At 39.7% G+C, this 12,117-nt stretch overlaps 3 protein-coding genes across 4 annotated transcripts in view; 1 reads left to right on the forward strand and 2 right to left on the reverse strand.

Annotated features, from left to right (window-relative positions):
- Nucleotides 1–974: 974 nt before the first annotated feature.
- Nucleotides 975–2,169, reverse strand: LOC135432528 (odorant receptor 59a-like). The gene is made up of 2 exons (XM_064688253.1): nucleotides 1,457–2,169; nucleotides 975–1,398 (listed from the first exon to the last, which is right to left on the reverse strand). Exons 1-2 carry the CDS (start codon nucleotides 2,167–2,169, stop codon nucleotides 984–986), a joined length of 1,128 nt encoding a protein of 375 aa, XP_064544323.1. The 3' UTR covers nucleotides 975–983.
- A 3,114-nt stretch (nucleotides 2,170–5,283) lies between these two features.
- Nucleotides 5,284–6,488, reverse strand: LOC135431765 (odorant receptor 59a-like). The gene is made up of 2 exons (XM_064687070.1): nucleotides 5,758–6,488; nucleotides 5,284–5,698 (listed from the first exon to the last, which is right to left on the reverse strand). Exons 1-2 carry the CDS (start codon nucleotides 6,468–6,470, stop codon nucleotides 5,284–5,286), a joined length of 1,128 nt encoding a protein of 375 aa, XP_064543140.1. The 5' UTR covers nucleotides 6,471–6,488.
- Nucleotides 6,489–10,964: 4,476 nt separating this feature from the next.
- The window catches only part of LOC135432060 (probable G-protein coupled receptor CG31760), a 58,349-nt gene continuing 57,196 nt past the window's right edge, over nucleotides 10,965–12,117 (forward strand). Inside the window, exon 1 of one of the 2 annotated variants that reach the window (XM_064687523.1) lies at nucleotides 10,965–11,201. The gene's annotated coding sequence lies outside the window, so the exon portion shown is untranslated. The remainder of the gene's footprint in view (nucleotides 11,202–12,117) is intronic. The other variant, XM_064687521.1, reaches the window with a different exon arrangement.

The raw sequence follows: 12,117 nt of genomic DNA on the forward strand, positions 1-12,117 counted from the left end.
GCTTAAGCACAAAAGTAGTTTCATTGCAAATTTCGAGTTGGGTTTTCTTTTTTTAAAAGTGCGCAGCAGGGGATGCGGCGCATGAGTTGGCTTCCCTTGATTAAAAATTAAAGCAGCTCTCATATTTGGTGAGCGATTTAGTACCTGCTACGAAATGAATTTACACAGCAAGTGGGCGTGGCAGCGGCAGCGGTACGTGCTTTGCATACGCTCCATCAGCGGCATCCCAAACTAGTTGCCAGTCCCGAGGCGTTTGCTGAATGTGTTTGTGAGTGAGCCAAATGCGTGTTGTTATAAATTCAAATCAACTTAGTGCCTGCGCCCAACATCATCATCGAAATCGATTTGCGCCCAGACTCCTGCTGCTCGTGGGTCCCAACAGCGGACCTTCTTCCGCAGCTGACCTTTGGCTATAAATTGGTCGGATTGCCAGTTGGCCCTTTTTGGTTGGCCGATGTTGGCCGCTTGGTTCGCCATTTTACAATGTTACAATGTTGGCTTTACAGATTCAACATGACTTAGCGCCGACTTAAGCGCATTAGGCCCGGCCAAAGCCCGGAAAGTCTTTTAATGTCTTATCTTGGTGCAAATAAATAAAGGAGCGGCAACAACAACAAACCGGGTTAGCAACAGCCACGCGGCAATATCCACTAAAAAGAATACCCAGGCTAAATTAATGTACACGCTTCAATTAGCTAAGACTCCCACTGGCAGTGCATATATGTGTGTGTATTAGTCAAGCAATCCGCAAAACACAAGGCTAATTTCATAACGAATTTTAGCTGCCACTGGCAGGATGCCATGTGGCAACTTCCGGTGCAGCGGAACCACTTGGCATATTAAGCCGCTGGACGTTGAGTGGCTTCCGCTGCGCCATTGTTTCGGGAGCTTAACAAGTGAATTTCGCCAGCTTATGATTTGCATTCGGTGTGCATTCACGTGCCGCGATGTAATGCAATTGACTTTGGCATTATTTCTGGCCATTAGTTTCGCATGCGAATCAAGATGGTGAACAGCGAGTAGGCGAACTTGAGTGTGGAGAAGAAGGTGCTCACGTGAATGGTTAGCATCCCACCAGCCATGGGTACGGTGCGCTTCAGTGAGCGCTCCACGAAAAGCATCAGCTTCTTCTTGAAACTCCGACTCTGTGCCAGCCAATTGCAACTGAAGGCCGCATAGTGCAGCTTGCCAAACCAGAGCTCGATGTCTGTGCCATAGTAGCAGGTGGGAAAGATTTGCAGCGGAACACCCAGCGAATAAAATATGAGATATGTGAGTGTCATCGGCTCGGTAACAAAAAAGAGCAGCCCCGCAATGCTAGTACATATATTCAGCCCAGTCACCGCGAACTGAATCAGCATGGGCAGCGACATGAAGGACTCAATGGTGCGAAACAGTCTGCAAACGAACAAAGGAAATTAAATACTGCAGAGGATGCATTCGCGATGTAACCTACTCCAGCAAACGCTTGTGATCGGTTATGCATGCCTCCAGCTGATCCTCAGCGTCCTCGGCTTCATCCACTCCCACCTGCTCGAAGCGCACGTAGAGCATCTTTATATGAGCTGAGATCAAGCACAACATTACGGCTGGGAAACAGTCGTTCGCATAGTTCTGCGTCAACTGAAAGCTAACGCCCGCAATCTGAAACGCACTGGCGATGTAGAAGTTGCGCGTTGAGTTGAGCCAATCAAATGGAAACCAGCCAGGATACATGAGGCTGCGTTCTGCCTTGAATATAAAAGCCAAATCGGCAAAAACTCCAGCAGGCAAATAGATGCCAATGAAGACATAGAGAATGTTTCTCAGCTGGGCTTTCAGGTTTTTGTAGATGGTTTTCTCTGCCGCACTCTTGATCCGCAAGTCCAGCTGACTCAGCAGTTGCTCCATTTGCTTCACCTTATCAAGGTTGTAGGCATATATTGCGGTCTTTAGGGAACATGCCAAGCAGGTGGCGAATGTCGTTAGGTTCAAGACATCATCCGAGAGGTTCTTGTTTCTAAAAACCGATAATCCCAGATGCAGCGGAAAGCCGATGCTGACGAACAGGTTTAACATGAGACTATAGACGATGTAGAGTTGTGTCCATTTGGTCTGCCTGAAGGTTAATCCAACTAGTTTCCAGACTGCCCAGTGGCTTTTAAAGAAACTTAAGCTATTGATGAGCATGGTGAACGGCTCAAAGTTCTGACTCGGATTCTTTTGGTAGAGGTGGTTCCTTTTTATATGGTTTTAGGACATGTTTTTAATGATTATGTAATTACATAATTATAATTGGCGTTTGCGTGGCCCTATCAATTATTATACCCTAAAACATCTTATAAGAGGAAGTCACTGTTTTTAGCAGACAAGAAAAAGCTCCACAGATATAACAAAGAGCCAAAAATGCGAATAAGCATCAGCGACCGTTTCTAAATATCATATCGACCATACAATATCGACATAAATGAAGCTTTGTGACTCCTTATAAACATTTATCTAAATTTTTAGGTACAATCAAATTATTGTTTGATCTAAATAGTACAATTTATGGGGTATCTCTCAGTCGATCACTTTAGATTCAAATATTTGTAGTTGCTTTTGTTATAATTAATATTTAACAAGTAAGAGGTTCTAGTCGGGTGCTCCCGACTAGGGGATACCCTGAACCCTCTTCTTCCGACAGGCGATAGGTATAAAATAAAAAATAATTGATATATATCTACTATTCTAGAAGCTACATGTCAAGTTTGGTGGCTCTAGCTCATATTATCTGCCGAAATTGTTCAAAAAACAGGAATTCGATATCGATTTTTATCGATTACTTTGAAACGGGGAAAGTTATCGAATATCGGAAACAAACTCGATCTACGCGGGCACTAGGAAAGCCTACAGCCAAAATTTCAAGTCTCTAGCTCTTATAGGTTTTGAGAATTTTGCATTCTTACATACGGACAGATGGACAGACGGACGGACGGACAGACGGACGGACGGACAGACGGACAGACGGACGGACGGACAGACAAACGGACATGGTTAGATCGACTCGGCTGTTGATACTGATCAAGAATATATATATTTCATGGGGTCTGATATGCTTCCTTCTGCCTGTTACATACATTTGCACAAATACATTATACCCTTTTTACCCATTTTTAATGGGTTCAGGGTTTTAAAAGCGACTAGCCCAGACCAGCTGGTATTCTTCACACTCTATAATGCAGACAGATCGATTATAGTTTTAGTTTTAGTTCTGGGTTCAAGTGCACTGCAGGGAGTTGTAAATGAGAATCTATATAATTTTTGAGAAAAATCGCAGACAAAAAGCAGATAATATTAACTTTCCAGTAAAGAACAGCGAATCTTCGCTTAAAACACTATTAAGCAGAGCAATCTTACTTTAATTATTTATAGCTTCACTTATACACTTAACAATGAGATGGTATTATAAAGACAAAGAAGGACGAGCTGGCAAATCGGATTGGCTCAAATGTGTGCAGAAAACTGTCGGTTTGTTGGAATGCAAGATAAATATAATAACAACAAGTAAGAGGTTCTAGTCGGGAGCTACCGACTAGGGGATACCCTGAACCCTCTTCTTCCGACAGGCGATAGGTATAAAATGAAAGATACTTGATACATATATATACTATTCTAGAAACTATATGTCCAGTTTGGTGATTTTAGCTCTTATTATTTACCAAAATTGCTCAAAAAACAGGATTTCGATATCGATTTTTATCGATTACTTGGAAACGGGGCAAGTTTTCGAATATCGGATACAAACTGCAATCTGCGCGGGCCCTAGGAGGACTACAGCTAAAGTTTCAAGTCTCTAGTTCTTATAGATTCTGAGATCCTTGCGTTCATACATACGGATAGACGGACGGACGGACGGACAGACGGACGGATAGACAGACGGACGGATAGACAGACGGACGGATAGACAGACGGACGGATAGACAGACGGACGGATAGACAGACGGACGGATAGACAGACGGACATGGCTAGATCGACTCGGTTGTTGATGCTGATGAAGAATATATATACTTTATGGGGTCGGAGATTCTTCCTTCTGCCTGTTACATACATTTGCACAAATACATAATACCCTTTTTACCCATTTATATTAAAAGCTGGTATGAATTGAACTTAAAATTGCAAATAATATTCCCAATTGTAGGTGAACGCTAGAGCATTTAAATGATCAACGAAAAAGGGACTTCCATCAAGCAACGCCTCAATAAAATTTGTGCAAAGTAACATCAGGCTCTGGAACTGGACCACTATCTTTTACTTTAAGCTCTTGAGATAAATGTGTACAACAAAACACACACACATACACACATACGCATACACATACGCACACGCACAAACACATCGTATTTCCTATAGCACCGTTGTCTGCAGAAAAAAGTTTTGTTTTATTAACTTTCTCTGTCTCTTTTACTTTCTCTCTCTCGTTAGCTCTTTCATTTAGTAATCGCCTTTTGAATAGATATTTATGATTTCAAATAAAAGTTAAAACTTCGTTTGTGTTTCAAGTTAGTTTGAGTGTTCCATTGAGAACTAACTCTACTTTTGGAATTATCTAACTGATGTACTTTAAATTGTCATATGTCATATTATAATATTTGTGAATATATATTTATAGATTTATTTTATAGACAAATCACTTAAGTAATGTGTAAGTATATGCTCACTTATGTTCACATTGTCAAAAGCTTTATCAGGTTTATAGATACGACCTTTAGGACTTCAGGATATGCTGCATTTATGAATATATGAGCTAATTTTACAGCCAGAAATAAATACAACCTGTCGTTAAATGAAGAAACGTTTTTCGCCTCAACTAAACATCAAACTTATCCTAATTGAAAATTAGAATGTCGGAAATCCCTAGATGTAAAATTCTATAATCTAAGTGAAAGTAAATATCAATAAAAAGATGTCTGCCAAGTTTTTTTCATGCACACAAAATTTTAATAAAAAACTGCAACGACCGTATCTCCGTACCTTAAAGACTTTGGCCAAGAACTTGTGAAATCTTTTTATTAGCTGACTAAATTATAAATTTATACAAGTATTTAAAATCAACTTTGCCATGCCACTTTTCTAATGGCCAGGCATAGAATAAATTGCAATATAAATTTCCAATAGTTTTTAATGTGTTGCATTAGTTTTAAATGCAAGGTTCTTATTATGGTAAGTATTAATGCGAGTTTGTACATATGTCTATATATATATATATATAGATCTATTTATAGATATATCTTGGTTATTCAGTTATATGTTCATAACATTTATTTTCGCATGCGTATTATGATGGTGAATAGTGAGTAGGCGAATTTGAGAGTTGAGAAAAACGTGTTCACATGAATGCGTAGCATGCCACCAGCCAGTGCTGTGCTCCCTTTCAATGAGCGCTCCACAAACAGCATCAGTTTCTTCTTAAAACTCCGATGCTGCGATATCCAATTGCAGCTGAATGCCGAATAGTGCAGATTTCCAAACCAGAGCTCATTGTCTGTGCTGTAGTAGCAGATGGGAAAGATTTCCAGCGGCATGGCCATTGCGTAGAAGAAGAAATATACTATACTCACGGGCTCGGTAACAAAAAAGAGAAGCCCCGCAATGCTAATGCAGACATTTAACCCAGTCACAGCGAACTGAATGAGCATCGGCAAAGACATGAAGGACTCGATTGTCTGAAACAGTCTGTAAGCAAATACAACTACATAAATACCGCACTCCGAACAGGTTGAGATGTTACTTACTCCAACAAACGCTTGTGATCGGTTATGCATGTCTCCAGCTGATACTCAGCGTCCTCGGCATCGTCCACTCCCACCTGCTCTAAGCGCACGTAGAGCATTTTAATGTGAGCCGAGATCAGACATAAGACTACTGCCGGAAAACAATCATTCACATAGTTCTGCATCAATTGGTAACCAATTCCCACAATCTGATACACGTGGGCAATGTAAAAGTTTCGTGTGGAATTGACACAATCGAAAGGAAACCAAGCCGGATACATGAGAGAAGGCTCATCCTTGAAAATAAATGCCAATTCGGCAAAAACACCAGCAGGCAGATAGATGCCAATGAAGACAAACAGAATGTTTCTCAGCTGGGTTCTCAGCTGGCTGTAGATGGTTTTCTCTGCCGCACTCTTGACCCGCAAGTCCAGTTGCCTTAACAGCTGCTCCATTCGCTGGACCTTGTCAAAGTTGTAGGCGTAAATGGAAAACTTAAGCGAGCAGGCGAAGCAGGTAGCAAATGTCGTTAGGTTCAAGATGTCTTCCGTAAGGCTGGCGTTCTTAAAGAGCATTAAGCCCAGATGCAGCGGATACCAAACGGTTACCAACAGGTTAACCGCGAGACTATAGACTATGTAGGGCTGCATCCATTTGGTCTGCCTGTAGGTTACTCCAAGTACACTCCAGACTGTCCAGTGACTCCTGAAAAAACTCAAGCTGTTGATGATCATGGCGTTGTCCACCTTCGACGTTCTGCTGCTGATTGAGCCATTTGCTGGTGTCTCAATATTCTAAATTGATTCTATAATTGTTTTTAAAATTGATTATGTAATTAAGTAATTATAGCCACGCTAGCGTGTGTCCGCATCAATTACAATAATTACAATTTCAATATAAAATGCTTTCCCTTTGAACTAACAAAACTTTTTCGGCTGGGCCAGCATTTAAATTCCATTTAGCCGTATATCCGGCAGTTCGCAACCGTGATTCCATTCAAAAGCATTTTTTTTGTGCCAATTTTTACGATTTGTTTTTAATTCACTTTTTTTTTGCCCATTTGCAGCTGTAATAATTCAGGTTGAACTGTTTGGCATTTAATATAATTTAAGACCAATTTATCGGCTAAATAGTATTATATATTAAAATTGTCGAAATTGTTTGAAATATGCCAAAACAGATTAATTGAGAATTCTGTTGTTGCTTTATTAAATTCAAGGCGGAAACTAGGAATTTAAAGTAAGGGTATAAGTTCTGCCTCTGTGAATTTAAAAACAAAATGAGGACTGTCAAATATATGCAAATCCTGACATAGATGTAAACAATATGTTCTTCTATATTTCTATCTTAACGTTGTTTGAGCAATTGTATGTACTGTAATTAAAGTGGAATAATTCTCCACACAATTTTTTGCTGGCCATTTCGTGTGCTTTTTTCCTTCCACATAGTCTGCTTTAGCCAGTTACATTCTGTTTATTTACTCTTTGTAATACTTTGTTATATCATACGCTTGTTTTTTGTCAAAGTTTTACTTCCTGCGAATTGCTGGCACCAGGCAAAGGATGTTGCTTCATGGCCACATTGAGGAAGAATAGCCAATGTTTACCAACGGGCTCAACGAAACTGTATGCGATGCATAGTTTGTGTTTGTGTTTGTCTCTTGAGCCTTTAATATGATTGATAGCCGAGTTTACGTTTTTAGATGCAAACCTCCTAAAAATCCAGACTTTTTTTTTCGAATATTGCATAAACGAAACAAAGAACCACTTTAGGACTTTCATGTGATTACATTGATTGTATCTATCTTCCGTAAGCCGAAGATTAAAGAAGTGTGGCTAAGAAATGGGTTACTTTAAATTGATTATTCGCATAGAGGCCATATAGAATGGCAGCCCGATCTGATGATGATATCTTGAATGGGGAAAAGGTTTTAATACAAGATCCTAATAGCGAACGGTTGTATCTATGTCCGTCAGTATAGAGAGAGAGATAAACATGGCTACGAATATATATACCCGCAGAAGAATAAATATACCCTTAAAAAGTCGGATAGGTCGCAAATTTACCGACAAAATTATAATGTCCTCTATGGAAAAACACATGAAATCATAGAGCAAAGTTTCAGGTTTGCAATGCGACAACTTTGCTTTGTGGCAGCACACATGGATAACAACAACAAAAAAAGTAAAAGAAAATATGCGAAAAAAAGTGCTTTTGATAATTAATAAAACAGACACGAGTGCTCGTTTGGATTTTGTTGCCATTGTCAGCGGTTTTGTCGCATGTCAAATATACAGCGCAGCGCTTAAAAGTGTGCTACAGAATTTATGTGCGCTCATTGTCGAATTTCGCATGACATTTTCCCACCCTAGAGCAGCCAAAAAGTTATGGAGCTTTTGATAAGTTGATGGTTGAATTTGAAAACTAAAGCAAACGCGCTGCCAGCTCTGACGGACCCGGAATCGCGTTGATGGGCCATGCAATTAGCATGCTCAGGCAAATACGCACACGACCGTTCACATTGTGTCAACCAAAAACATGTTGCAATATTGGTGGCAGACCCATAAATTGTTGCACGAATATCAAAATGGCGGCTTGCCAACAACAAAATATGTACACATATGCATACATGTATGTGTTGTGCCACACCATATTCGCATTGCCGGAATCGCAAAGCGTGCTCTTAATTTGTGCGGCACGTCATTTCATTTGCGCTTTCGCCAAGTAACCTTGGCTTCAAGCCATTTTCACTGTGTGTGCCAAAAAGTTTGCTTAAACCATGGCAAAAACCATGCTAGACTCCAGGGCAGCCGCGACAGACTATTCAAACCAGAATCCAATTACTCGCAAATGCAGAAAGAATTTTGTTCAACAGATCCGTTCGGTGTTCGCCGGCAACCCATTGTCATAAAAACACAATTAGATGCGCCATTTCCACTATTTTCTTCTTTTTTTTTCGAATTTATAAACTATCATATTGTATGCATATCTATGTATTTTTACCCTAACGCTGACTACAGCCATTAGCTTGGTCACGAGCTTTGGCAGATCAGCTTTGAAGAGAGCCAATTAATAAAGTCATTTTGTTTGATTTTACTTTGAATATTGCACATTAAGAAATGAGGATTGAGATTTTAAATAACTATTAAATCAGCTGCAATCAATAATACTTCAACCAGAAATAAGTATTGAATTGATTTTAAAGGTGTTTTAAAGCATTTAATAATATTTTACTTTCGCTATCTTTCGCCTTGCAATATCAAAAGAGTTATTTTTAGAGCTTTCACAAAAACCTTTCGTCAAAACAAATTTTGCTATCGACTCTAGAATTGCAAGCGCCTTGTCCGCTTTTCCAAGCTTCAACTTGCTAAGAATTGCAAGTGAATTGATATTCACGTAAAGGCAGCTTTAGCACCTTTTCTCATTAAGAGTTTTAATCATAATAACTTAAATAAGGCACTTAAAATGATGCTTGGCATGCATTATGCCGGTGAACCGGTAGACCATGAATTTTTGCAGGCAGCAAGCATGCAGAAAATTCAGCAAGATGCATTAAATAGTTTAGCGACTGAGAGACTGGAGAATGTGTGAGGGGATGGTGCAGTGAATTCCGAACCGTACAAATCGCAGCAGATGCCACACGCAGCGGCCATCGTCGGCAGCGCTGCTGACAGAAAATGAGCTCGACAACAATGTAATTATCATAATTAAAAGGCTGCCCCTGTCCTTAGCTGGCCTTGTCTAACCAGAGCCAAAAAACGGTCACAACGGCCACAAATTTGCTATTAAAAGCAGCCCCATCACATGCAACAACAACAACAACCATGACAACAACTTGGAAAATTGTAGGGCAAGTGCGAAGGGTTGCTCGCATCTGCCGGCGCCGACTGTTGCGGACTACATAATTGAGGCAGTTCCCTAATTGTACACCGCTGCTCATTAATTGCGTCTGTAACGCAGCTCATTTAGTAGTTTGCTGGCAACCTCCGTTACCCTTTGCCCTCTCATAATGCTGCCTTCACCCGGGCATTTGCCAGTTACTCGACTTGTGGCATCCGCGCTGATTAAATCATGATGTAATTATTCCACTTGCAATGCGAGCTCGGCGCCTTGTTATTGTTGTTGCCGTGCCCACTGCTGCACCTGCAGCATTGCATTCTTATCAGTTCTTATCAGTGGGATCAGTATTCACCACACCGGACAATGCTCAACAGCTGTGCCTCTGTAGCTCCGAGTGCTCTGCGCATGCCCTGGAAACTGAGGCTGTGTGTAATCAAAACATAGCATTTCGCTCAGTCGAATGATTTACAATTAAAGAATTCTTTGCAGAGGCGTCTTGCTTAGACGCCGTGTTGCCTTTTCTATTACTTATATTAATTATCATTGTTCGACTTAAACTAAAATTATTTGAATAACTGTCCGTTTGTGGGAGCTCTTTAATTTTAAAATCAACATAGGCTTATCATACAATTTTATACGTTTCTTTGGACGAGTTTTATTTAATTTAATTTTATTATTTCCGCTGCCAGCCTGAACGATAAAAATGTGAATAACAAAGTTTATAACAAACCGTATTTGGATAGCATAAGAAGGCAGAAAGAAAAATAATAATAATAAAATTAATAATATAATAATAGTAATAAGAATATAAATAATAATAATAATAATAACAATAATAGAAATAATAATTATAACAAACTTAATAATAATAAAAATAATAATAATAAAAATGTAAATAATACAAATAATGGAAATAATAATGAAAATTATAATAATAAAATACATTAAAATAATAATAAAAATTTTAAATTTGATTATATATAATTGTACATGCACGCAACAGTTTAATTTTGAAACTGCAGCTTCTTATCACTGGCCAATAACATCGCACTTCCAATGTAATCAGAAAACATCGCAGGAATAAGCCGACAAGTCCTCGCGAGAGAAAGCGAGAGAGAGCGAGAGAAAGGGCTCCAACGAACTTACTAACCTGCCTCAATATCAATCCGTGCTGATGCTTTCACTTTTCGGATGTTCAGCTTTCGCTATTGCTCCACAGACCCACATGTCGGAGCCGAGCGTTTGCTCGTGTCCGGCTCGTGTTCGCCGTGGTGAATTACCGTAGACGACGTTGCCGTAAACGAATCTCGGACTTGGACTCCGGCCAACGATGTGCAGTACGTTTTAAAACGCGGCGGTTCGTAGTTGTGTGCCAGCTGGAGAATCCAGCGTTTAAACCCATAATCAGACAGAGGCTCAGAACCTCACGGACCAGAGTTCAGTAGCGCGAGACTTTAAGGACGTATCAAAGCGCAAAGTGAAAGTGAAAGTATTCGAAAAATATTCGAAAAGTGTGAAATGCAAATGGCGATGACAATGCCTAAAGATATATTATTCTAAGTGGAGCTTAAAATCTGTGCAAATAAACTAGATAAATGTGATATTAAAATACAATCATAGAAAAGGTAAGTAAAGGTTTATTACTTCAGCCCTAAAGGAAAATATTTATTACAAATACCACTCACATGAAACATTATTTAAAAAAGGAAATACTTCGAATTTCTCATATTTTATGTTGGGACAAAATAAAATAGAAGCATAACTTTAAGAGAATTTCAAAGAGGAACAATATTGCAATTCGCCAGAAATGCCTTCAATCTGCATGGTTTGATACGATTTTAGGCCGATCCGGCCTTGTTCGCCTAAGCCCCCAACAGGGCTAGGTACGGCTTTTTGACCTTGTTCAGTTCTTTGCTATTGATTGATCGATTTGCATAAACAAACAATACCAGCAAGTGGAATTTGTGAAGATGTGAAACGCCAATCGTATGGCATGCCATGCATGCATTCAGCCACTCGGTCGTATGCGTAATGCAATTGATATGCAACCGCCCCCTGGCAATTCAATTGTAAATAGGTATTCAATGAATGGAACGCCCAAAGCCCATACATATGTTGTTCGGGCACTTATTATAAAATAATATCCTCCAACTGGCCTTTGAACTCAACTTAACTCAACCCAACTCAGTTAGCTGCACAATTTTAACGTAGCGTGCAAATGCGTTGCTGCTGCTGATGTTGTTGTTGTTGTTGTTGTGCCTTGCATTGGCTGCTGCACGTTGCCACGGCCCGTCGCCATTTTATTCCCCCCGGACAGCAATTGAATAGTGGCGTACATGGGGTTAAAAGGTCTCGATTCAATTCAATTACACTGAGAGCTCGGTTATAAAAAATAAAAACCCGACAGCGCATAAACAGCTGCACACAGCTTGAACCTAATATGTTTCGAAAACACATTCAGTTAAATTGGAGGGGAAGTTGGAAAAAAAAGGCGTGAAATATGTAACTACTACAAACAAATGTTATTCAACAAAAAGAATA

Source organism: Drosophila montana, unplaced genomic scaffold, assembly GCF_035044405.1.
Source record: "Drosophila montana isolate Dmon_TW-CO22-7 unplaced genomic scaffold, ASM3504440v1 contig_3200_1, whole genome shotgun sequence".
Classification (NCBI taxonomy): Eukaryota; Metazoa; Arthropoda; class Insecta; order Diptera; family Drosophilidae; genus Drosophila; species Drosophila montana.